The 26,371-nt window shown below is 43.6% G+C and overlaps 1 protein-coding gene across 3 annotated transcripts in view; it reads left to right on the top strand.

Annotated features, from left to right (window-relative positions):
- Positions 1 to 930: 930 nt before the first annotated feature.
- LTBP2 (latent transforming growth factor beta binding protein 2) overlaps positions 931 to 26,371 on the top strand; it is a 190,661-nt gene continuing 165,220 nt past the window's right edge. For all 3 annotated transcript variants that reach the window (XM_072625677.1, XM_072625676.1, XM_072625675.1), the window contains exons 1-2: positions 931 to 2,416; positions 10,095 to 10,165. In XM_072625677.1, coding sequence (XP_072481778.1) covers positions 1,956 to 2,416; positions 10,095 to 10,165 — 532 coding nt within the window. In that variant the 5' untranslated portion in view covers positions 931 to 1,955. The remainder of the gene's footprint in view (positions 2,417 to 10,094; positions 10,166 to 26,371) is intronic.

The following is a 26,371-nucleotide window of genomic DNA, read 5'->3' as shown; positions in this document are numbered from 1 at the left end:
CTGTCCCCTCCTTTTATGGAGGAAAGGACAGTCAGTTCATAAACATGGAGTATCTACTATGTGCCAGGCACTGTGACAATCATTAGGGATACAAAGAAAGGTAAAAAGATAGTCCTTGCTTTTAAGGAGCTCATAGTCTAATAGGAGAGATAACATACAAACAACTATGTACAAACAAGACATATATATGTATAAGGATTTACATGGATATATATGGATAAATAGACATATACATGGATATCTGTAGGATAAATGGGAGATAATCAATAGAGAGAAGGCATTATAATTAATTACCTACACTAATATAAGCTCCTGCCTGGCATCTGCTACCTCTTTTCCTTTCATCATCTGTCCCCCATACCTCTCCCTTCTTTACAAAATGAGTGTGCTTTCTAGAGTTTATTTTCAAAAGAAAAAATTCAGAAATAATATATCAGGCTAGTGTAATTAGAATTGAGTATAAAAGAAACTCTCAAGCTAGAAGGGAAGTTACATGTTCCAAATATGATGCAAATAGAGTATGGTAGGTACCACATGAAACCCATGAAACACATACTAAGGGTGTTCAGAGGACAGAGACTTACAGCCTGTGGGAGTTCAGAGAACATTGCTGCCAGCTGGAGAGGGGAAGGAGGACAGGGTGGAAACCCTCATGATTAGGAAGCCTGCGTTTTATCCTCCATTTTGTCCCTGGCTTCCTATATGACTTTGTGCCACTGAAAAAATGGGTGTCACCTACCCCAGAACAGCACCCAGCCCACCCCTTACTCCAGTCAACACACACATCTCTGACTTGACTTGAACTTACAAGTAAATTGCAGTGATCGAGGGCTAAAAGATTTGAACAGGATGAGATGAATGAATTCCTAGTGGGACAGTACTTAGAACTTCTGGTTGAACGAACGTTAAGAGTACAAGGCAAGACTGTGGTTGGGTAATCATTTAATCTGCCCTAGCTGTGAATGAAGAACTCGGTCAATTCCACCAGGGGGCATACTACTCATGTCATCCTCTAAAAGCCCCTTTAAGCCCCAGGGGAAGGCGGAGGCAACAGAGTTCTGGTCTGTCCTCCAGCCACGCGCGGCATGTGGCACCGGGCACGAATGCTATTATCTCTCCGGGAGGAGACCGTAGTTTGCACTAGTTTCTGTATCTCGGGCCCTGGACCTGTCATCCTGTCTCGTGTACCACTCAGGGACTCAGTTTCAAGGGGCGTTGAGGCCACCAGAACTCACCACTAGCCCCTGAGAGAGAGCCCCCAAAACATGAAGGGCAGAGGAAAGAGAAGAAAACATCCAAGACTGACTAGTAGGAGATGCCCTCGGACCCGCGACCTCCACGGGCCCTACCTCCCCTGCGGGCTCTTGGCTCAGGCTCGGAGCAGGGAACTTGCCTAGCCCCAGCACTTCAGGGGTTAATCCCCCTCCGCCTCTCGTACGCTTCGTGGTGCCAAAGTGGGTGTTACTGGAATTCCTCCCTCTCTCCCGTAATGAGGAGGCTGAGCCGTCTCTCCGAGGGGGCAATAGTGTGGATAAAAGAGACTGGAAAAAAAAGGGGGAGGTTTCCAAAAATAAAACCCTCCGCATCCCCTCCCGAGGTTGCAGTGACAGGAGGAAGAAAGCAGAAGGTGCAAGCAATTGTGGGCACGGAGTGGGCTGGGGGCACGGGCTGAACTGGGGGCAAGGGGCCGGAGATCCGAACAGGTCCGAAGCCGGGAGGATTCGCGATATCCCGGCGCTGCCCAAACCCGTAACTCCGCTCTCCCCCAGCTCCTTGATCCAGGGGCGCGTGGGGGACGGTGATCGCTGGGTGGCCAGTGAGTTTTGGGGGCGCTCAAGGCAAGCATCTCCTCCTGCCTGGGGAGACCGGGAGCCGGAGCCCCGTGTGCCGCTTTCCGGGGCGCTACATGTGGCGGCTGCAGCTGCTCCGCTGAGTTTTTCTCGCTCGAGGCCAACATGGGGAGCTACTGGAGAAGCTTTCTGCCCTTGACCCTGGCTCTCTTTGTGGGTATGGGGGATGCCCAACGGGATCTCGCGGGGAGGTACGAGCCCGCGGGCAGGGACCGGAGCCGGCTTCGACGACCTGGGGTCAGTCATTCTGGTGCGCCTGTAGGCAAGGTGTACAGTCTGTTCCGGGACCAAGGAGGGCTTGGTCCGGCTCAGCCTCACGGAGATGTACCCCAGTCAGGTTGGGGTCACCTGAGGAACCCCACAGACAGCGAGATCAGGAGGCCGCTCAGAACCCAGCAGAGCCGCAGAGTCCTGCCACCTGCGCAGATGTCTGCGGTGACCCTACGACAGCAGAATCCACCTCTGGTCAGGTCTGCCTCGGCTCCGCAGCGCCCTCGGACCGGGCAGAGAGTCCGGGCTGCGCCCCCGCCCCCGCCGCCGCCCTCATCCCGCGGGCGACTGATGGGGTAAGCCGTGTGCGTGCGCGTGTGCGTGCGTGTGTGTGTGTGTGTCTGTGTGTGTGTCTGTGTGTGCAGTTATTGCCTTTGGGAAGTTCATTACCAAGATCAGGCTATCCCTTGGTATATATATTATATACGCATATATGTATATGCATATAAATATGTATCTTCTGTATTATACATGTCTATATAAGTAGATATCAATATGGAAAGGGTGTAGGGAGGGACAGGAAATATCTGTCTATATCCATAGTTAGATAAATAGATCTGTATCTAGAAAACTCGATGATGTAACTACCGTCTGCTGGCCCTCCTGACCATTGGCACCTGCTTTCTAGCTTCGCCCCAAACTTTGAACCGCTGCGTGAGAGCTGCCTGCCCTCCTCAGCTGTCCTGCTTTAACTTCTCCACAGCACCCTCAGCTTCATCGACCTAACGTTCTTAACCCCGAGGCACCCACCATTCACATAAGGAAACGGAGCTCTGTTCTGGCTAAGAAAAAAGCGCACCCGGGTCCAGGTGCCCCTGGTTGTAGTGGGCAGAATGAAACCAGAAACTCATGGTTTTCTTGACCAGGATTCACATGGTGAATATGAATGGGTGTTGTGCCTGAATCCCAGAGCTGTAGTCCCTGGGGAATGTGTCAGGCAGGGAAGTGGCGGCCAGACTAGGGTGGAGGTGGGGAAAGAGGAGGTGCGGGGGCAGGTGGAGACCGATCCTTCTCTGGAACTCATTTTTTGAAGGGAAGTTTGGTGTTTTTGTGAACTCGTGGGTTTGTCTGAGAATGTTCAGGAGGACAGGACACATGAATGGGATAGAGATGGGGGAGGGGATCCGGGAAAATTGCCGACTGGAGTAGGTGGAAGTCTGGAGCTATACATTTTAGATTTGGGCTGCGTGTGTGTGTGTTTTTATGTGCTTACTACCCGGAAACCTCTCTGTGGAACTGAGCTGTCTCCAGCACAGATACACAGATAAACCCATTCCCCTTTTTCCTTCTCATTCATCTTCCCAGTGTAACACAGTTTCACTCATATCTCCCAATTCCTCTGCTTTCCCACGAGAAGCTCTCGGTTTCCCCATTCCCTCTGCTGGCTCAGTCCTGTGACCTCCTGCCTGGGCTGGAGATGTTATAGTACATTTTGAACAACGGTGTGCAGGGTTCGTGTCTGGAACCAGACAGGTGTCTCCTGAGATGAACTGTGGTTATTGGACAGTCCTGTAGAAAACAGCAAGCAGCTGGCAAGGGCATCAGCAGGAATGTCCCCACTCCTCTCTAATTTGTACATTCCTTTGGGTCCCAAGGATTGAGTGGACTAAGTCAGCGATCTTAATTGTAGTTGTATTTCCATAGAGAATGGCAAGCCTTTCACCAATTAGTAGGAGGGCTGATGTTTACAAGTAATTTCAGTAAAAGTTATTATATGAAAAGGAGAGTTCCAAGCAGAATGGAGAGATTTGAGGTTAAGGAATCACTTTGAGCTTGAGGAATGCCCTGAGGATGCCAAGATGCATGAGGCACAGCTCAGAGACTTGTAGATCTAGCAGATTTGGGAGAGCAGAACAAAAACTTGCAGAGACAAGTGACCCTTTAGTAGTTTTTTAGCAGAAAGTGCTGTAGGAATTCTAGGGAAGGAGTGATGGATTCTGAGATCATCTAGAAACAGTTGAGAGGCTACAGGACCTGTTAGGCCTTGAAGAAAGGGAAAGATACAAGTGAAGAAGTGAGAAAAGATAATCCAAATAGGGGTGATAATGTCAGCTAAAGTTAATTACTGTTTGACAGACACCATATTAAGCACAGGGGTTACAAAAAATGGCAAAAGACAGTCTGTCCTCTCAAGGTGCTCCCACTCTAACGAGGGAGACAGCATTCAAACAGTTAACAATAGACAAATTACAGACAAGATAAATTGGAGATAATTTCAGAGGGAAAGCACTAGCATTCATGAAGTTTGGGAGAGGTTTCCTGTAGGAAGTGAGATTTTTAACTGAGACCTGAAGGAAGCCAAGGAAACCAAGAAGCAGAGATGAGGAAGAGAGAATTCCAGGCATGGGGGACCACAAGTGAAAATGGCCAGAATGAGGAGATGGAAGGAGGAGGTGTCACTGGATCACTGAATATGTTGGAGTGGGAGAAGGTGGCAAAAGGTAAAAGTGTGGTAGATCACGAGTAGGTTGCAAAGGATCCTAAATGACAGACTAAAGAGTTTTGACTTCATCATATATATAATGGGAAGTCCTTGCAAGTTTGGGAGTAGGGAAATTATATATGGGGCAGCTAGGTGCCAGGCAGACTCACTCATCTTCCTGAGTTCAAATCGGACCTCAGACAGTTACTAGCTTTGTAACCCTGGGCAAGTCACTTCACCCTGTTTGCCTCAGTTTCCTCATCTGTAAAATGAGTTGGAGAAGGAAATGGCAAACCACTCCAGCATCTTTGCCAAGAAAACCCCAGATGGGGTCCCGGAGAGTTGAACACAACTGAAATGACTGAAAAATAACAAAAGTGATACGTTCATGATACTTTAGAAAAATTTATTCTGTTGCAGGTGTGCATATACAGAGGCTCCATGTAGAGTGTGGTCAATCCACTATTTAGAGTTGGCACACACACACACACACACACACACACACACACACAGTGGCAAAGCTACTTATTACTTCTGTGCTTTTCTTGGTAAAGGGGAAGGCTCCTTCCTCCCCACTCTAGTCTATCACTCTCTACTGGCCTGTGGGAGCCTGAGTGGAAGGGAGCTTGTACTTCATTCATCTCGTCTTGGAAAGAGATAGAGTCAGAGATTCTGGCTTAAAATCACACATTCCCTGTGTGACCTTGAAGAGGATGCCAAAGGCTTGGGCTAAGTGAAGTTGTTAGACTAGATTTCTAAGGTCCTTTATAATTCTAATTCTTTGATCCCAGGAAAACATGTGTACTGTGAATAATGATGCAGAGACAGACAGGCTGAACCATGCAAAGCTTGCCCCTTGGCTATTTAGCACTGAAAGCTAATCGCCACCTGGTGGTGAAATTAGGAACTGCAATATTCTGTCCCCAGGGTAACTGACCTCACTGGTCCACTCTTCATAGAATTTTGGAGATCATCTAGTCTAGAGGTGGGGAACCTGAGACCTTGAGGCCACATGTGGCTCTCTAGATCCTCAAGTGTGGCCCTTTGACTGAATCCAAGCTTCACAGAACAATTTCACAAGTTGCCCACCTCTGGTATCCCAATAGATGTTAGGGCAGGGATTATTTCATCTTTGTCCTTGTAAACTCAGCACCAAACATGTGGCCTAGGACACAATAGGTGATTAATAAAAGCTTGTTAATTTATTATGGTAAGCAGTGACAGCAAGGTTCACTTCTTATTCCCACCCAATTCATTGTTTGCTGTTCACCTCTAATAGCTTTGGGGTGCTTTCTGGGGCCAAATTTGAACTTCCTCAAGCTGTAAGAACATAAGCCTTGTGAGACTTGGTCAAACCCATGGTCCATCCAGTTTAGTATTTCATCTCTGATGGAAGCACCAAAGGGTAGGCTATAAGTGGAAATGACCATTCTCCCTAAAGCAGACTCTGAAGGTGTATATCCTAAATTGTTATCAGTGTAGGAGAGGGGTATTTGGCCTCAATACACTTCTCAAGATGGGTTCTGTGCTATTCACAATCTTTTGCTCCCATTTTTCCGCTGCTCTATGTCCTTTGACTCCATGAAACCCAATTCTGTTTGTTCTCACTGACCTCCCACCCTCTGCCACACCTTGTAATCATCGTAAGAGGACAGTAATTTACAGATGGAACAGCCAGATGGTACAGTGGGCAGAGTGCTGGGACTGGAATTAGGAAGAAGGGAGTTCAAATCTAGCTTCAGACATTAACTGTGTGACCCTAGGCAAATCATTTAACCCTGTTTGCCTTCATTTCTTCATCTATAAAATGAGTTGGAGAAAGAAATGACAAACTACCCCAGTGCCTTTGCCAAGAAAACACCAAATGGGATCATGAAGAGTCTGACACAACTGAAACGACTGAACAACAACAACCTACAGATGGATATGCCATTTCTGCCCTCCAGATCCTCCTCGTCCCCCTCTCCCCAGTTCCTAGAAACCCTGGAAGGGTCCTGGGGCCTTTTTCCAAGTATTGGAGACCAGGACTCAGGAATAGGTGTGACTGACCAATCACCCTACTTAATTTTCCTGGAATAGGTCTTGGTGAGGAAAGAAGAGTGCCAGAGGACATGGGAGAATTCTGGAAGAGGCTAGTGCTAGAGATGTCTGATCCAGGAAGGTTGAGCTATGGTCCAGAGGGGTGACTTGGCTTTAGGGGACATTCCTGGAGCTCCCTGGGTGGCAGCTCCCCTTAATGTTGGTTCAGAAGGCCAGGAATGGGCCTCAGTTTTTTTTTTTTTAAACCAAAGGAATTTATTTTGAATTCTTTGTGAGGCTCCAAAAACCACACAGGCTTTGGGGTCCACTCAAATGTCAAACAGACTCCTAAGTAGGACCAGATGCTCCCCCATGCTGTCCACAGAGGTTTATAAATGGCCACCAGTCTCAGCTCTTCCCTTCTGGACACTCTAGACTCCTCATCTCTAGTTCTAGTCTACGTACTGCTAAGCTCTTAGCTTCCCCAGGCCTCCCCATTTCTAGTTCCAGTCTAAGTATCTCTAGTTCCAGTCAGACCCCTAATAATTCTAGCCTCATCCTTACTTCTGATTCCTTCATCTTCTCAGCTCTCTTTTACCCAGAACAGTTTGGAGGATAGGAAGGATCTGAGATTCTTTGTTAACCTTCACATCACATAGTCCAGAGAAAGGCTCTAGCCTTTTCTGCCACTACTCTGCTCAGTGAGCACCATTGGTTCCCAATACTCTAGAACTAAGAGCCCAGGCAGAGTGCAGAGGGAGAGCCCCTTGGTCTCTGATACCCAGCAAAAGTGCTGAATCACTGAATTTAAAACTGACTTAAACCTATTTTCCTAGCTCCATAATGTGGACATACAGACCATTCTATGATTTTACCACTCTATTCTATTCCTTTACACATGATCCTGCTCTTCATTCCATCTCTTCATCCCATTTTTCTTCACCTTTGAAATCTGAACTACTTCAGTCTTCACTCTTCCATTGCCGCCTTCTATCTCTTGTATGCCTGGTGATCTGAGACAATTCTTCCATTCATTTCAGGCTCTTGGAATTGTGGTCTTTTATATTGAAGGTCTAATGCCTTTGTAGGAAGTGTGCCCAAAATCTAGGAGGCATATTCATGGTGTACCTGCTGCCAGTTATGGATCTCTAAGCTTTAATCAATCAACAAACATTTTATAAGTGTGTACTATATATCAAGTATTAGATAATGGGGGTGGGAGGAGAGAAAGGAGCACACTAGCAACTAGAAAAATCAGGAAAAGCTTCATTGTAAAGCATTTGCTCGTTCAGTCACCTGAACACTCTACCCTTGCTAAGTCTGGATAGCACTTATATTCTGCAACGATGAAGTATACTTACCTTAGAAACCCTTTTCAAGTTGACTACCTGAGGTTGAATGTCCTAGTGAATCTGCCCTAGGTCACTAAGCCATATTTATAGTATTATCAGAAATGACTGTTGATGATGATCATTAGTGATAATGAAGGCTAGATTGACCCAAATGAAGACCACAGAGACCTTAGGGCAGGGGTTCTTAACCAGTGAACTTATGTCTAATACTTTGATTTCTTTGTAATCTTACATACTTCATATTTTATGCATTTAAAAACCATTATCCTGAGAAGGGGTCCATAGGCTTCACCAGACTTCCAAAGAAGTATGTAGGCTCATTTTGTCAACCTACCAAAGGGGTATATATGACATAAAAAAAGTTAAGAACTCCTTGCCCTGAGGGAACTTCTCTTGGCTGAAGCAATGCTAGGACCTCTAGCCCAGCCCTGGGTTTTAGATAGTTAGTACCGTCTTAGAATAATCCCTTCCCTAACATAGCTAGGCCAAAGTCAAGGAACCATTTGCCTACAGTGGCATTTGCTCCCTGATTTAGAGTGCTTCCTCAGAGAAATATTCAAATAGATTTTGTGATTTTTATCAATTTAAGGATTCCTTACAACAATACAGATCATAACCCATCCTTATCCACCCATTCAGTGTTCTTCATGTGATACATTCACCACAAGGTCAGTCCAACATACTAGGACATTACTCAACTTCTCTTGACCTTGTGAGGTTAGCAATGGAACACACTGGCTTGCTTTTGCCATATGACCAACCAGCCTTCTTTTTCCTTTATGCTTTTCTCCGGTTACATCCTTTATTCTGCTTTTCCTTCAGAATCCCTTGTTTGTAATGTGTTGAAGTCAACTCACACCCACCATGTGCCTTTTTGTTGCTCTATGAGTGCTTTTCAATTCTTCAGACTGCCATGTTCCATGTTTCATGACTCTACTACAACCCTTGTTGAATAATGATATTAAAATGGTGAGCTTTTGTTTTGGGAAGTTTGTATTAAAAGAACTGTGTCATTTCCCAGTCAATCTAGCCAGCTCTCTTTCTCCTGAAGAAGCAGAGAGGTGGTGCAGTGGATAGAGCACTGGGTCTGGAGTCGAGAATATTTAAAACTGACTTAAAACTACTTTTCTAGCTCCATAATCATGCATTTGTTTGCCTCAGTTTTCTCATAAGTAAAATGGGGAAATAATAGCATTTTCTTTCCAAGGCTGTAGTGAGGATCAAAAGAGATTCTTGTAAAGCACTTAACATAGTGCCTGGCACATAGCAGGCACTTCAAAAATATTTCTTTGCTCCCTTCCCCCCTCTTTATTTCCTTTTCTCTTTCCTTCCTTCCCTCATTTCCTTCATCCTTCCCTCCCTCTCTCCTTTTATTTTTCCTTCTTTTCCTCCCTCCTTCCCTTCCTTTCCCTTCCCTTCCTTCCTTCCTTTCTCTTGTTTGATTGTGGACCCAGCTCTTTGTCCATCTCTCCTCTATGTCCTCTCCTCTCCACTCACAGAAGTATAACCCTAGTTCAGGTTCTCTTTTTCTCTTGCCTGGATTATTGTAATAGCCTCCTAAAAGGTCTCTGCCTCATCTCTCTCTTATTTCTTCTTCCACTTAACTGCTAAAGTGATTTTTCCTCAATCTAAGACATAGTTGTGCCACTACTCTGCTCAGTGAGCACCATTGGTTCCCAATACTCTAGAACTAAGAGCCCAGGCAGAGTGCAGAGGGAGAGCCCCTTGGTCTCTGATACCCAACAGAAGTGCTGAATCAAAAAACCCTCTCTACCTCTGTATATCTCATATCAACCCTCTTACTCTAGCACCAGCCTTGCCAAACTTTTAGTTTAAAAAAATTAATACTAAGTGTGTTTGATGTTAGCTTATTTTAGCACTTTTCTATTTTTTACAAAGGTCTTTATCCTGTTGCTCCCATTAAATTATAAGCGTCTCTAAGATTCAGATCATGGTTTTTACTGTTTTCTCACCTTCCTTGTCCCAGCTTCCACTAACATGATGCCCTTATACAGTGTGCATTGGGTAGAACTTGACCGATAAGGCCCAAACAGGCCAAAGGGATGCTGCTTCAGAAGTGAATAGCTATGGAAAATGGATATGGGTTATCTGAAGCTAGGTTCTGGCCTCAGGCAGATATTCCCAGAGTACCTTTCTCCTAACACTATTGTGGTCATGCAGGAGGAATGTCTGCGGGGGACGGTGCTGCCCAGGATGGACGACTGCCAACAGCACCAACCAGTGCATCAAACGTGAGTTGACCCCAGCTCTTCCAAGCAGGGTATTCCTGAGTCTGTGGGAAAACTGTGTTCCTTAACCTTGTGTTTCATATCCTACCCCCTTCCAAAGGAATTAATGGGACAGGGGTAGGAAGGGTAAATTTTAAAATGTTTTCAGTTGAGAAAAATGAATGTTCATTTTACATTCTTACTTGTGTTTTAAAAGGTTCCCAGTCTTAAGGTTAGTTCTACCTTCAGTGCTTACCAGTCTTGTGTGGTGCCTCTATCACATCCTTTTCAATCTCATTTCTGAGCTCCCAGAACTGGCTTATACCCAAATTCCCTGGGCAGTCCTTCCTCAGATGTCTGTTGTTCTCTTGTAACCTATGAAAGAAGGACATGGTTTTAACTCACTCTGCAGGTAGGCAGAAGGAAGCATCTATGCAGCTGAAAGTGTCCTGATCTTGAACATTGACCAGAATTCAAAGTCTCGATTCTAACTCTTATTGGGCTGTGTATCCCTAGGTAAATTCATTAACTGCTCTGTGCCTTAGTTTTCTCATCTTTAAAAGAGAGATAGTAATCCTCAGAAACCTTACATCCTAGTACTATTGTGAAGAGAATGCTTTGCAAACTTTAAAACAAGTGAGTTGTTGTAATTATGGATTTTTTTTTTAAGTTTTCAACATTCATTTCCACAAAATTTTGAGTTCCAAATTTTCTCCCCATCTCTCCCCTCCCCCCACCCCAAAACGCTGAGCATTCTAATTACCTTTACCACCAAACTGCCCTCCCTTCTAATGTCCCTCCCTTCCCTTATCCCCATCTTCTCTTTTGTCCTGTAGGGCAAGATAAATTTCTTTACCCCATTACCTGTATTTCTCATTTCCTAGTTGTATGCAAGAACAATACTCAACAGTTGTTCTTAAAACTTTGAGTTCCAACTTCTCTTCCTCCCTCCCTCCCTGAGACCGGAGCTATGAGAAGGCCCTTCTCCCTTCCTGGCCAGCTGAAAACTCTGTCACTGACCTTTGGCGCCTGTGGGTTGAGGCATCTGGGAGCCACTGTTGCTTCTGTGCCTGGGGATTCCACCTCCGAGGTCTGCTCACATCCTCCTCCCAGAGCTGAGCCACACTTGCACAAGGCCAAGACTGGGCTGGGCTCCGCTCTGCGTCCAGTGTGACAGACGTTTCCCACTGGCCTTTCAGATCATCCTGAGCTGGAAATCTCCTCCACTCTGTTGTTCTATGGCTTCTGCTGCTCTAGAGTTTGTAGAGAGTCTTTCTTTACAGGTATTTTATGGGCTGTGGGGGGAGAGCTAGCATATGAGTGTCTTTCTACTCTGCCATCTTGGCTCCGCCCCCCGTAATTATGGATTCCTTGACCATTCTTACTTTAGAACTGCTGCTAAAGAAATACCCTTAAGACTGGTTGGGGAGGGGTGGGTTAGGGATGGGAGGGTAGAAATGAACAGGGTGAAGTCTAAGGAAAGAAAGATCATAGGATCATAGATTTAGAGATTAGAAAACTGAGGTCCAGTGAAATTGTGACAAAGGCAGTACCTAGGATTCTAACTCAGATCCTCTCACATATTTATATACACACACACACACACACACACACACACACACACACACACACACACACACACACACACACACACACACACACACACACACCATGCAATATCTCCCAAGATTAAATGAATCTAAAAGCTCCTGGCTACACAATTTATTAACAACGTAATCAACAAGATCAAAAGATATAAATCATTCTTTACATTTTAGCTGTGTGAATGCCACAGTGACCTCTAACCATCACTGTACTTGCTGATGACTTCTCCTTGCTTCTGGGAACGCAGTTCTACCATTCAGTTTATTTAACGTAACAAGCAAAAGCTGTTCTCAACAATCCTTTTCATCTTCTTTGTAAGAAAAAGGTTGAAGTAGCTTTATCAGGAAAGAAGATCCCTCTGTGTTCTTTCTGTCTTCTGCAGCTTCTCATGAGCCATTATAAGAACAGTCTCTTCATCTTTTCTCAAACCATTACTCTTAACTGGTTTTCTCCAGGTTCACTTCTCGTAAACTCTCTTTATAATGTTTCTTCATAAAATACAGTTGACAGTTCTCCTAAGGAAGAAGTTTTTTCTCATCTTCTTTCTGAATTCTCCACAGTTTCTCTCAAACTATCTCCATTAGCCCTTTTCTCAGTTTTTCAATAAACTTCCAGCTTCAAATGCCAGATATTAAACATTCCATTTAGCTCTGATAGTATGTAGTACTGGTAACTATAGCACGTATAGGAGAGGCCTTGGAAATGGGTGTTAGATTACTCCTTGCAGCCAAAAGTTTTCAGTTCCCTGAAAATAATTTGGAAGTATACCAAATCTGTAATTCTATCACACTGATATTAAAATACACATATATCATGAAGCAAAATACCATTTGACTGGTTTTTAAATAAGAAAAAAATACAACACTAGCAATAGTAATTGTTGTTCAGTCATGTCTACTTCTTCATGAACCCATGGACCATAGCAACTCAATGCTGTTCAAGGGGTTTTCTTGGCAAAGATAATGGAGGGTTTGCCATTTCCTTATTCAGTGGATTAAGGCAAACAGAAATTAAGTGATTTGTCCAGGGTCACACAGCTATTAAGTGTCTAAGGCTGGATTTGATCTCAGATCTTCTTAACTCCAGGCTTAGTGCTCTATCCACTGAGCTACCAAGCTGCCTATATAATAGCAATAGAATAATGCATTTAATAACATTGAAAAGTACATTTTATATAATATGATATATGTTATAAATATATAATAAATACTAAATAAAAATAAAGTACATCATGTAGAATATATAAGTACATAAATTATATATAACGTAATATATATTAATTATATATAATTCTTATTTAATATGAATTGCTGAATTATCCTATTTCTATTTTTACTTATTGCTCTTTCTGCATCTATATCCAAATTGATTGACATTATAAACTCACTAACAGGTTTTCTAATTTCTATGGCTTGTTTCAATACCCTAGGGGATTCAATGGCTGATATTCTAGGCAATAAAGGTAATGCCTCTTAAGTTAGCCCTTCCTCCCTTGCCTGTTTTGGCAACCTCGTTAGTTCTAGGCAAAATTATTGAGTTTCTAGATGCAATTCTGCTTCACTTGGAGCAGTGCCTTGGCAGGGAGCTTTCTGAACTGAACAGGAAGCAAGCTGGGCTTCCACGTTCTGAAACCATTGTCCAATGTAACCATTCTGTTTATGGCATTTTTAATAGTTTTTTTGTATCAAGCCTATGACTCGTTTCATTTCTTGTCAACATAGGTCTGCCCTCTCTTTCACTTTCTAATTTCTTCTTCAATTGAGGTATTAAATTTTTTATACTTGGTTATCAAATCTCTTTCAAATTTGTCCAGTGTTCTCTGAAAAGTCTTTTGTTCTGTTTCTCTAATTTGGCCTTTAAAATCCTTCCTGAGCTTGTCCAAGAGGGCTCTTTGTGCTTCAGACCAGTTCATATTCCCTTCTGAAGTTTCAGATGGGAGTACAGTCTCAATGCTGACCTCTTTGGTATTTGTGTTTTGGTCCTTGTCCCCATAGAAAGATTCTATGGTCTTTTCTTCTCTGCTTTGCTTCTTACTGATGATAATCACCCTTTTCCTGGCTTTTAAAGTAGATCTCTGCATCTGGGGTACAGGGGGCTCTGTCCCACAGTTCTTGTGCCTAAAACTTGAGGCTTTATGTGTTGTGGCCTCTGGTTCTTTCAGCTAGAAGCTAAAATGCTGCAGCTTACTTGGTGCTGAGCGGCTGGTGTTGGAAAACAGACCAGGTGAGGTCTTTTTGGGTTTCCCCACAGTTACCCTGGAGCTAGCTCATTAAGTGTGGGGGAGGGGTGATCTGGTCACAGGAGGTCTCCTCTGTTGAGCTAGAGCATAGACAAGCTCAGTGGTTGGTGATCCCATCTGCACTAGTGTCTTCCCAATTCCCCTGGGGTGCTGAGTCACACCTGCTGTTGGTGGTTGTGGGCTTCACCCTGCTGGGGGTCAGGATCTTCTCTAGGTTTGCTGAGGTGGGGCTGTCTGGGACAGCTCTGCTCCTGCACTGGTCCCCTTCAGCCACAGCAAGAAAGCCCCTCCTTAGTGATTTTCCTAGCCTCATGGGCAAAGAGACTGTTTACCCCTTCTGCTGCTCTTACTGTTCTAGGGTTTTTCCTGGGGAGATATTCTCTGGACTTGTCAAGGTCAGCAAGGGGAGGGAGATGGCAATTACTGATCACTCTGCCATCTTGGCTCCGCTCTGTGAAAAATCTTTTAGCAAAATCATTTCATTTTACTACAATTTTTGATAACAAATACAGGCTTCGTGCTGTTGCTTATTTTTTTATTGCATCCTTATTGCATCCTTTTAAACTTTAAAAATTATTTTTCCTCAATTACATATAAAAACAAGTTTTAACATTCATTAAAAAAAAGTTTTGAGTTCCAAATTCTAATATCTCCCTCCCTTTCCTTTCTCCTCCCTGAGAGAGTAAGCAATCTGATATAAGTTATACATATTTATAGCCTCCTAATTTCCAAATCGATGATCTTCACTCAGTCTACATCCTTCTTGGTATCTCACCATTATTCAATGCCATCATTCATCCTTTTCTGCTGGATGCTCTGTTTTACGTGGGTTTTTGTTGACACTATTCTTTCCTGATACTTTCCCTACCTGGTTAGTCGATTGTTGATTCTCTGTCCCTTCTGGTTCTTCATCCAGATCATATCCTCTAACTACAGGTGTACCATAAAGTTCTATACTGGTCTCTTATTTTCTCTCTTTCCAACTGTTCTCCTGGCAGCCTCATCTGTTCCCATAGGTTTATCATTTCTACAAAGACCATTCCTAGGTCTATACATCCAGTCCTTTTCTCCAGCGATGATGATGATGATAATGTGCAGCTGCTTGTTGGACATTTTGAGCAGGGTCTTCCATTGACATCTCAAACTCAACATGTCCAAAACATTACCTTTTCCCCAAAACCTACCCCTTTTCCTAAGTTTCCTATTCCCATCAAGGTCACTACCACTCTTCTAGTTTTTTAGGTTTGAAACTTTGGTCTCAAACTGGACTCCTTACCCTACCCCACATTTCTAATCAGTTGCCAAATCTTACTGATACTACATCTATGATCTGTCTCACATGCATCCCCCTTTCTCCACTCACATAGCCACCACCCTAGTTCAGGCCCACATCAGCTCTCATTTAGAGTGTGCTTCTTCCTCCCTCTTCCTGCCCTTCTGTGCTTTGAGTTCTTGGGAATGGTTCTGTTTGTTGACTGTCATCTCCTACTGTATCTGGTTCCTTTTCCCCTTTCTGTCCCTACCTAGAAAGCAAGAAAAGAGGGGAAAGGTGCTTGGGACTAATCATAGGAAGATAAAAGTCTTGGTAGATTCGGGAGACCTGGGGAATGGAGAAACCAAAGAGGCGTGGAAAAAAGAACAAAACTCTGGAGTTGGAAGGGACTGCAGAGGCCAGCTAGTCTGACCTCATTTTAAAAATGAAAAAATTTAGGGTAGAGGAGTGAAGTGATTTGCCCAAGGCTACAAATGTGTCAAGAAACAAAGTTAGGGCTTAAACCTCTGCTCTCTGACACTGTACCTGGTGCTCTTTCTTCTGCAACGTAATAAAGAGGATTGGGTTGGTAAAGTCACTTTGGCCCTTACTGAGAAAAGAACCCAGTGAAAAGGACAGTTTGGTTGTGAATGGGGCACTACTAGGAGATGAGATGAAGAAGTAACAGGATGCCTTGGTTTTAATGGGATTAGGACTTCTTCCAGCCTTCCTTGTCCATTAGATGGGTCCATCCATGAGTGAGCCTCCTGCTGGGCATTTGAGTCCCAGAGAAATTCTCATTCTCTAAATATGCTTGCAATTTTCTAGCTTTGCCATTCTCCGTTTGCCATAATGGAGTTTCAACACTGGAAATATTGGTTTGGTGGCTCTGTACGGTGTTGGCAATAATGTGTCTGTGTGTGTGCATGCGTGTGCATGTGTGCATGCGTGCTTGTGTGTGTGTGTGTGCATGTGTGTGTACAACTGCTTGACCAAACCCCTGTAGGGTGATACTCGTCAATTCTTGCCAACAGCTTCACTTCTCCTAATAACTCCCTTTTATGACCCTTCTCTCTCCATTCCTTTTGCCTTTATGTCTCCTCTCACCAATCCTGACCCTAGATTTGGAGCCTATAGGCATCATTTCTGTATATGGTTTCCCACTTGTAGTCCACTTGTACTCTGGTGGAATATTTTCTAATTAGCTGGTCCTGATGCTGTTTGCTTGTTGCTATTTTGCTGCTAATGAACCTAATGGGAAACACGTGGGGGTTGGAGCACTTGCCCAAGATTAACTGGCTATGTCCTGAATGCCTTAAAATGTAGGGCTCTTGGTTCCATGCCCTGTCAGCTGGCTCCTTAGCCTCCTCATGTCCCATTGCTGCTTCCTTCTCCCCACCCCACCTCCTCCCAACTGCCCTTTTGGATTAGAAAGAGACTCCCATTGCTTGGGAATGTTAATGATTCCTTCATGCCAGTTTCACACATATGGGGTGACTCCCAAGGGTGTGTGTGTATCAGGAGCTGTGTATGAAGTTCCCCCTTATAAAATGGGATCTGGCTCCAATCCTCCCACCCATCCACCCCCCTCAAATTTTAAACATCATGGAACAATGAACTCTTATCCTGGTTCTTTCTAAGTACCTAATAATAAGAGCAACTGAGCATTAGAGAAGATGGAGAAGATTCGGTGCTCACTGATACTATCCACAGAAGAGTTTCTTTCTTAAAGACCAAAGTCACTTTAACATAGCAGTCTGTCCTTTTCTCTTCCCATCTGTCTGTGTATCCACCTACCTTGGCCTCTCTCCCTATACCCCCAACTTTCATCACTCCACTGCAGGTGTAGATGATGACGCTCCAGTTCTATTTCTTGACCAACCCCATGGTGTCTCTCCATCTGGGCCTCTCTCCCCTTCTCTGGGTCTTTGTATCTGTCTTTCTCTCTGTGACTTTGCCAGTTCTGGAGGGAGATTTATGTGTTTGTGTGCCTGTAGAGACAGCTGAAATGTGGCTCTGAGGTGGGGAAAGGCTAATGGGTTATGGGTGGATTGGGATGGAGGTGGAAAGGGAGAGCAATGTACTGTTTATAGCTGTTGCTTTTGGAAGGACTTCCAGACTTCATGGGGGTCTTTTCCCTCTCCTCCTATACTGGGGTGTTCTTGTGCCTGTTAGTGGAAGGAACATAAAGAATTTCCTTAGGAATTTTTGTGCTCTGGTTCCTGTCCTGAGAGGGACTGGTTTCACTGGGAGAATTTTGAGGAAAGCAGCAAACAAATTCCCTGCAACTTGTTAGGAGCCATCTTGGTCCAATATTCTCTGAACTGATGCAGGATTCCCAAGAAGTGCCTGGGGTTTTGGGAACTGGAAGCCTGGCTTAATGAGGTTCAGGCTATTATGAGAGGGGGAAACCTCTTCTTCCTCAAGTCCAGTCTGGGAATACTTATCTACTTGGCTAGATGAGAGGCAGCCTAGAAAATCCAGTATAGAGAGTTGGTCTCTCCATACCAGAGAGTGAGGAATCCCTGCTTCCAAGCCCTGCTTCTGACATAGTCTGACTATATGACTTTGGGCAGGTCATTGAAACCTCTAAGTGCTTTAGACTGCTCTCTAAGTCTAGAAGTTGCAGAAAAGGCGGCAACTTGTATTGGTGTGATCCCTATCCCAATAGAACTGCAGGTCTGGTTCCTATGTTTATTTTATATCTATTGGAAAATTATTCCTTGAGAACACTTCTGGGGGAAGATACTGAAATGGTTTGGGGGGTGAGTCATAGATTTAGAGTTGGCAGGGTCTCGGAAGCCATTAAGTCCTTCCTCTTTCACTTTGCAGATGAGGAAACTGAGGCTAGGGACATTAAGAGATTTGCCAAAGGTTAAGCATCTTGAGGCACAATTTGGACCCTGGTCCTTTGGTTCCAGGGTCAATGGTCTTTCCACTGTGTTGCCTGAAGTCTGCATAGGAATAGCTTTGGAGTCTATAAGACTAAAGGTAAATAGCTGTTTCTTTCTCTGTCTCTGTCTGTCTATCTCTCTCAACAATATATATATACCCATATACCCACACTCATACATATATACACACACATATATATACACATGTAGATGTGCATGTACATATCCGTTTTATGAGGGTAGAACAGAGGGATGGTAGGGAAATGGCTAAAAGGGGTGAGCATGTCCTCCAGTAGACAGTTGGTGGCTCAGTGGATAGAACACTGGGTCTGGAGTCAGTAAGACCTGAGTTCAAATTTGACCTCAAACATTTGCAACAATCCTGGACAAGTCACATAACCCTGTTTACCTCAGTTTCCTCATCTGTAAAATGAGCTGCAGAAGGAAATGGCAAACTACTCCAGTATCTTTGCCAAGAAAACCCCAAATGGAGTCATGAAGAGTTGAACATGATTGAAACAACTGAACATCAAAGTGGGGGAAGGGCAAGTGTCTATGAGGGTTTCTCTGAGAACTGGGATTTGGATTAGGAACAACCTTCAAAGTATTCCCATCAGTGGGAATGGGCTGCTCCCTGCCTGCCCCAAGGCCTTCCAGCCGGCTACAACATCTCAACATTTGTTAATGCAATTACTCTCCTTGCAGTGGAGTCCATGTTCAGGAGCAGGGGGCCAAGGTCTGACTCACACCCTCCCCTTCCTTCCCTCCTCCTGCCGCCGCCAAACGGTAGAGGCCGATTCAGCCTGCCAGACCAAGTCTGCAGAGAACTCACAGGGCCAGGAACGGCATCTTTCTCTCATTAGAGGCTTTTATGTGAACACAACTGCTATTTTGGAGCCCGGCTTTTGGCTAGCCCTAAGCTCTGGAACACTGTTTCCAGTCCTTCCCAAGGTGCTGCCCTCTTTGTTGTGGTGGGAGTTGGGGGAGGTGTCCCTGCAGTCAGATAGTGACTCTCCCATAAAGCCATAACTGTGCCGTGTATTGGCTAGGTCCTTTAAGACAGAAGCCCAAAGAAGAATTTGGGGTGAGGGAGGGTTAACGGTAAACTCCATTTTGTGTGTGTGTATATTAGGAGGAGAATGAGATTAGGACCACCATAGGTATACAGCTGGACAGTCATAATCAATGCACTCCATCCCACTCTTTTTACATATGAAGAAACTGAGGCCTGTGGAGATTAAGTGACTTGGCCAAAGTCTGCCTCCAGAGGGTTACAAATTTAGAATTGGGAGGAATATTAGAGATCCGTTAATCAAATTCCCTCACTTTAAAGATTCAGAAATTGAGGCCCCTGGATATCCAAGGATATCCACAGACAAATGAGTGTTAGAACTGCGTTTTCAATGCAGGCCCTTTGACTATAAATTTATCCCTCCTTTCACTGTGCCACAAAACTAGTGGAAAACAAAGGATGACTTGGATGAGGGTCCCCAGGAAGCTTCTTGGAGATAATTATGAGGCAGATTCCATGTCACCAAACTTGTCACTATGTCACCAAACAAACAGCAGATGAAAGATCCTATAGATGTGACTAGAGAATATTACCATCTAATTTGAAAGGGTAGTTGGCTGTGGAAGTAGGTGCAAGGCTCTGGTCAAAGTGAGGGTTGGGTCCTGGCATGGATGAGAGAATCCTTGGTGTTTCATGAGGGTTTCAAGGCTTTGGTACCAACCTTCACAACCCTAGGGTAGTTGTATGGAAATATGGTGACTTAGGGTGAGGAGTGGTAGGAAGAGAACCAGGAGCATCAGGTCTGGAAGAAGAGAACCTGTTAAAATCTAAGTTTCATGTCTCAGAAGGATTTTTTCCTACTTTTAAAAATCTTTTTAATTAATAAAGAGGGAGACAAAAAAGAAAGAAGTATTCATCTAATTAACTGTGGCAGAAAAGGAGATCTGGGCCTGCTGATGAGACCCATCTTTCCCAGAATAGGATTCCATGATGATATAAAAGAAATGAGTTACTTCATTCAGTACTCTTTGGAATGTTGTTGTTTGTTCTTCGTTCTCAAAGAGGACCAATGACATCACAAGGATGATGTGTTGACTGCCTGTGAAGGGGATAAAAGAGAGTTGCAAGAACCCTGAGAAAGTCACCTTGACCTCAACACTGTCCTGAGTTCATGCTGCTTTCCCCACATTCTCCCTTCCAGAAAAGAGGGCTCTATCTCTGGAACTACCTTGGGCTCTGATAAGCCAACTTTGGCTTTATTTTGCCCAGTCCCCCAGCACTTTCCAGACCTCTTTCACGCTCCTTCCCCCTTCTAGTTTCCTTCATGTATTGTCTTCCCCATTAGAATATAAGCTCCTTGAAGGTAGGAGCTAAATTGACTGTATTTGTACACTCAGAAGTTAGTATGATGCCTGGAATATAACAAACATGATAAATTATCTATCTGTCTATCTATCAATCATCTATATAATTCTATCATCTATCTAATCTGTTATCATTATCATCTTTTTCTCATCTATTTGTGTGTCTATCATCTATTATTCTATTATCTATATCCTCTATCATTTATCTGTCCATCTCTCTGTGTCTGTCTATTTATCATCTATCTGAAAAAAAGGGAAAATGGGAAGGGGGAAGATCAAAAAAGAATTGATGCCAATAAAAATAGCATTGCAGAACTGTTTTCAACCATCCTTCTCCTGGAGCTAGGGAACTGTCTGTTATGACTTGATAGCAACTCTCTTCCCCTTACCTCTAAAGTCCCTTCCAAGGTTTTGGTTCTAAGACTATGATCCTATGAGATCCTTTTCTGTCCTCCTCACTTAATGGACTTACCATCCTTCTCTTTAGTACTGATAATCTGGTGCCTTATCCTATCTGGGCAAGGAGAGGAGGACTTGAAAGCTGTCTCCCCCTCTTGTTTGCTCCAGAAGCACTTAAGGGAATTATGGGAGAAGTTTTCCCTAGTGAGAAACTGCTTCCAAAATCTCTCTGGGCCAGTGGGTTCTGAGTTTGGGCTCTTCCCAAAGGTAAAGGTTTTGTGTGGAAAGTCTGAGTAAAATCATATTCAGCTGCTTTAGAGTTATGTAAAGAAGAGGATGGGGGAAGGAAGGGGGGAAAAGATTATTATATTCAGCTTTAAAAGTAATTTCAGGGGCTTTATTTCTTTCCCCTCTAGTTGTGCAACTGATTCCAAAGCACTGAATTTGCAGGGCTAAAACTTCCCTTGTTTTCAGCCTGCATCAAGTGCCCTGTTAGGGTGCAGGCGGGGGAGTGATGGAGAAAGAGAGCATTCAGAAATAAGTTATGAATGGTTGGAGACCAAAATTTGCACGTGGGCAGAGGGAGGTTATGCCAGGGCTTCACTTTTTGAATGCCTTGCAATTTCCCAGGCTGGTCTGGGGAGTCATGTTCCATGTTGTCTTTGAGCAGAGAAAGCAGTGCATGTGAATTCTACTTGGTGAGGAACAACCCTTATCCCTTTCCCCAAACCTCCCCCCCCCCTGCTAAAGAAAGCCCCATCCTCATACTCTTCTGGTGACTAGATATGAGGGCAAAGGAGATTCTAATAAATATTTTCATTATTGATGACCGTAAATCAAGATAAGTGGTATGAGGAATAGAATTCTATATCTGGTGTCAGGAAGACCTGGGTTCAAATTCTTCCTCAGATACTTACTAGCTGCGTGACCCTGGATAAGTCATTTAGCTATTTTTACCTCATTTTCCTCATCTGTAAAATGGGTTAATATTAGCACCAACTTCCCATGGTTGTTGTTGAAGAGAAATTGAGGTAACATTTGTAAAATGCTTTGTAAACCTTAAATTGCTATATAAATGCTGGCTAGTAGTGGTCGTTGTAGTCGTAGTCGTAGTCATAGTTGTAGTCGTAGTCGTAGTCGTAGTCATAGTCGTAGTCGTAGTAAGCTCTATGTGTCCCCACACTTCACTGTGCTCTGGGAATATGAATTAAGTATGATGTTGTCTTTCCCCTCAAGAAGGCTAATAATCTAGTTTCAAGAAATATGAGTAACACACAAAACAGCCAGAAAACAATATTAGACAGTGCAGAATTAGGATTTAGATTGCATAATGCAGTAGGTACTGGTGGAGGGAGGTGATTGAGTTGGGACTTGGTTCCATTGAGAGCTAATGGTCTCAGTGTTAAAGGCAAGGCCAGCTTATAAAGAACCTCTTTGGAGAAAGATGAATGTTAGAAAGTGTAACTGTGAAAATTGGCCATCTGATTATATAGTATTGAGGGAAGGAGGAGGAGGAGGAGGAGGGGAAGGAAGAAGAGGAGGGCTGAAGTTTGTCTCTGAGACACATCTGCTATACCACTTGACCTGATGATTGTATTTTGGGTTGGCCATTTGTGGTCTCCAATAGCTGGCTATTGTAGCAGCATAGGAACATAGGAAGGGGGAGGGGTAGTTGTTCTCAAGGAGGACCATGACATCAGGGAAGTGATGATATGACTTGCAGTTGACTTTGATTTGGGGTGGGAGGGCTGTGCAAGGCCACTAGCCTCATTTTCTCCTCCTGAGCCATCTGGGACCAGTGGCCAGATATTCATCAGGATGACTGGAGACAGTCCAGGATGCAGTGGGAGACCCTGGTCATTTTAGGCTAAGGTCTTTTCAGATTCTCACTTTGAGTGAGGTAATGCCCATTCAGTGAATAGGTCTCTTTAAGTAGTTACTGAAGGGATAGCCCCTTTAATAATAATAAAAAAAATCAAACTGGAAGGAGAAGACCCTCAGGATTCCTGGGCAAAAGAGAAACTGTTACTGTGTGTGAGTAGCAGCTGCTCTCTCCTCTCCTCCCCTTCCCTCCCTCACTCTCCCATCCTCCTCTTTTCCTTCCAATCCTCTTCCCTTCCCTTCCCTCCGAACTTATCTGGTCACTGGATCCAGATGGCTTTGCAGATGAAGAAATTTTACAGATGAAGAAAATGAAGCACAGAAGGAGTAAGTGACTTGCCCCAGTTATAGACATGTAGGGCATCATGCTGGGTGCTTGGGATACAGAGAGGCATATATGTAATCTCTATGGACCTATGACCTAATTAAAAGGATAAATTCATAGTGACAAATGACAAAATAAGACAGTATATGCCAAGTGCTAAATGAGTTACTAGAGTGAAATATTCAGAGGACAGAGATTTTATTGTTTAGAGCTGGGGTGGTCAAGGAAATTTTCATGGTAGAAGTGAGAATTGAGTTGGACTTTTAAATAAAATTAAGACAAATAATGAAGAGCAAGGATATTCTAGGCAGGAAAAACAACATGGGCAAAGGCTAGAAAGTGAAAATCCACAGGATATAATTGGGAAACAATGAGTAAACTGGTTTGGCAGGATTGGAGGGCTTAGTGGAGTACACTTGGCTGGAAAGAAAGGTAGGAGCTAGATTGGAGAGGGCCTCGAATGCCAAACTAAGGATTTGGGCTTTATCCTGTTAAGTAATGAGGAATTTTTGAAGATTTTTTTTAGCATAAAAGAGTATCTTAAGAAAATTGAGTTCATATCAATGCATAGGATGGGTTGGAGAGAAAAGGGAGACGAGAATAATGGTCTCCTTAGAGACTTGGTGGGGGAATTCTAAACTAAGATCTTAGAATTCTGAGTCTGGACTTGGATGGTCCCAGAGGCTCTTCCATTCTAGAATGACTGGAAAGATCATCATTGTTAAGAGATATTCTCCTTTTAAGTTCCCTGGGAATTTGGACTGGTCTGGGGACTTTAAATCTTCTCTCTTTGATTTAAATCTGAACATTAACATTGATCTGGGTCAGAGAGGCAGGGATAGGGGTGGGTGTTTTTCACCCCTGTGTGCACTTAAGTTTATTGGCTCCTGACCAGTTGGCAGCACACTTAATCTTGGCAAGGTAGTGAGGGGCAGTGTTCTCATGTGATTCTCATTGGTTGATTTGTAATTAGGAACATGCAGGAGAGAGGAATTTATGAGCAGAGAGGTCTGGTGGCCATAGAGAAAGCAGAATGCAACGAGGAGAAAGTTTGACTGGGGTTTGGAGATGGAGTCGACATCAGGCCAGAATTATTGAACCCAGGACCCAGGATGCTGAGCCACAAGGCATCTCTGTCATTTGGTTTACTGTTTGCCATGGGGCAGAGGAAGTGAAGGCTGAAGGATGTTGGGGAATTGGATAGAGATCTTTCCTTTCTTCGCTACTGACTATCCGCCCCACACTGTGGTTAGCAAGGACTTGAGACCTCTATTCTCCTGAAGATTCCTTCTAGAAGATTTGAGAAGTCTTCTGGTCAACCCTTTCTTTGCAAAATTGAGTCCTGGAAAGCTTTAGTGATGGATTCAAGATCTCACAATCGATTAGGGATGAAATAAGACTAGAATGCTTTTCTCCTGGCTATTGTTCCAGTGCTAATAGTATAGTAGCTAACATTGATAACAGTAATTTAGGCAGCTATATGATGTAATGGATAGAGCACTGGGCTTGGAATCAGGAAAACTCTTCTTCGTGACTTTAAATGCTTATTAGCTGTGTGACCCTAGGCAAGTCACTTCACCCTGTTTGCCTCAGTTTCCTCCTCTGTAAAATGAGCAAGAGAAGGAAATGGTAAACTGCTCTAGCATCTTTGCTAGGAAAACCCCAAAATGGGTTCAGGAAGAGTTAGACACAACTGAAGTGACTACATGACTACAAAGATTAGTGGTTTAAGTTTTGTAATGTGCTTTAAATTGTGTTATCTATTTTGATCCTCACAATAACCCTGTGAAGTAGGGTATTACATGTTATCCCCATTTTCCTGATGAGGAAACTGAGGCAGAGAGATGTTAAGTGACTTGCCCAAGGTCACACAGCTAGTTCAAACTCAGGTCTTCTTGTTTTTAGATCTAGCATTATTTTGGTCCATCCATTATACCACACTGTCTCCTCTCCAGGGAACACTGTGAGAAATCACACCATCTCATTGCTTCAAGCCTCTCTTTTGTCTCATTCATCCCTCCCACATCTTTACCCACTGGACAGTGAGCTCTGTCACAGCAGGGAACTATCAAAAGATACTGGTACCTTTCTTTATGTCCACAGTGTTTAGCACACTGCCTGGTACATAGTAGGTAATTAATAATTGTTTATTGACTGACAGCTGTCAAAGTGATATACCTAATGTACAGGTTTGACTGTCACACCTCCTGTGTTCCCCTATTACCTCTAGGATCATAGAAAGCCCTTTATAACTTGCCTCATGGGCAGCTAGTGTGCAGTGTGTATAATGTGGATGGAAAGCTTGCTTTGGAGCCAGAAAGACCTGGGTTCAAATCCTACCTCAAACCTTGGACAAATAACCTCTCACATCTCTAAGACTAAAAAGTGATGCAGAGGTACTAACTTGCATGAGTAGAAGGATTGTCTTCATTTGGGAGTCCTTCATACCAATAAAATCAAAGGCCTGGTGGTAATGCTATATATGTCTTTATCTCAGTCATTAGTACCAGTGTTTGACAATACTAGGCTTAATGTATTTCTCTGGGACTCTCTAGTAGCTGGTATCAAATTTCTATTGACTACTTTTAGGTCTAAACATTCAATCAGTTTTGAAAACACTGAACTGTACTTTGTTTAGCCTTCATCTTGTATATAGGAACTCATGAAAAATGCTGACATGCTTTGCTGAATCTTAGGTGACTCTTGTCTATAACACTCCCTTGGTTTATCAGTTACATTGTAAAAAAACCCCATTAAATTAGGTTGGTCAGCCATGACCTTCTCTTGATGAAGCCAGGATGGCTTTTTGTGATCATCACATCCTTTTCTAGATGATCACTATGCCTTTAATGATACATTCTAGAACTTTACCAGGAATCCAAGTCAAGCTCACTGACCCATAGGTTTCAGAATTCATTCTCTTCTCCTTTTATAACTTAAATTTTAATTGATATATTTTGTTTTTAAATATCTTCATTTCCCAGTGTGTCCTCTCTTGCCCCACATGGAGAGCCATCATTTGTAATAAAGAATATAAAAGAAAGAAAAAACCATTTGAATAAAACTAATGGTAGCATGTACGTTCTGTTCCTACTCTCTAAGGGGCCCCAAAAGTTATGCTTTCTCCTTGGAGGTCTAGGGTACACTGAGATATAGGTGGGTGTTTCTTTTTCTGCTATTGGCTCAAGCCTCTACTCATGGTTCTCCCCATTTGTTTGGGGGTAGTAACTAGAAGCTCAGTTCTTTTAGGAATTTTATC

This window comes from Notamacropus eugenii, chromosome 7 (assembly GCF_028372415.1).
Source record: "Notamacropus eugenii isolate mMacEug1 chromosome 7, mMacEug1.pri_v2, whole genome shotgun sequence".
In the NCBI taxonomy this organism is placed as follows: Eukaryota; Metazoa; Chordata; class Mammalia; order Diprotodontia; family Macropodidae; genus Notamacropus; species Notamacropus eugenii.
This window is presented reverse-complemented; position numbering and strand designations above follow the sequence as displayed.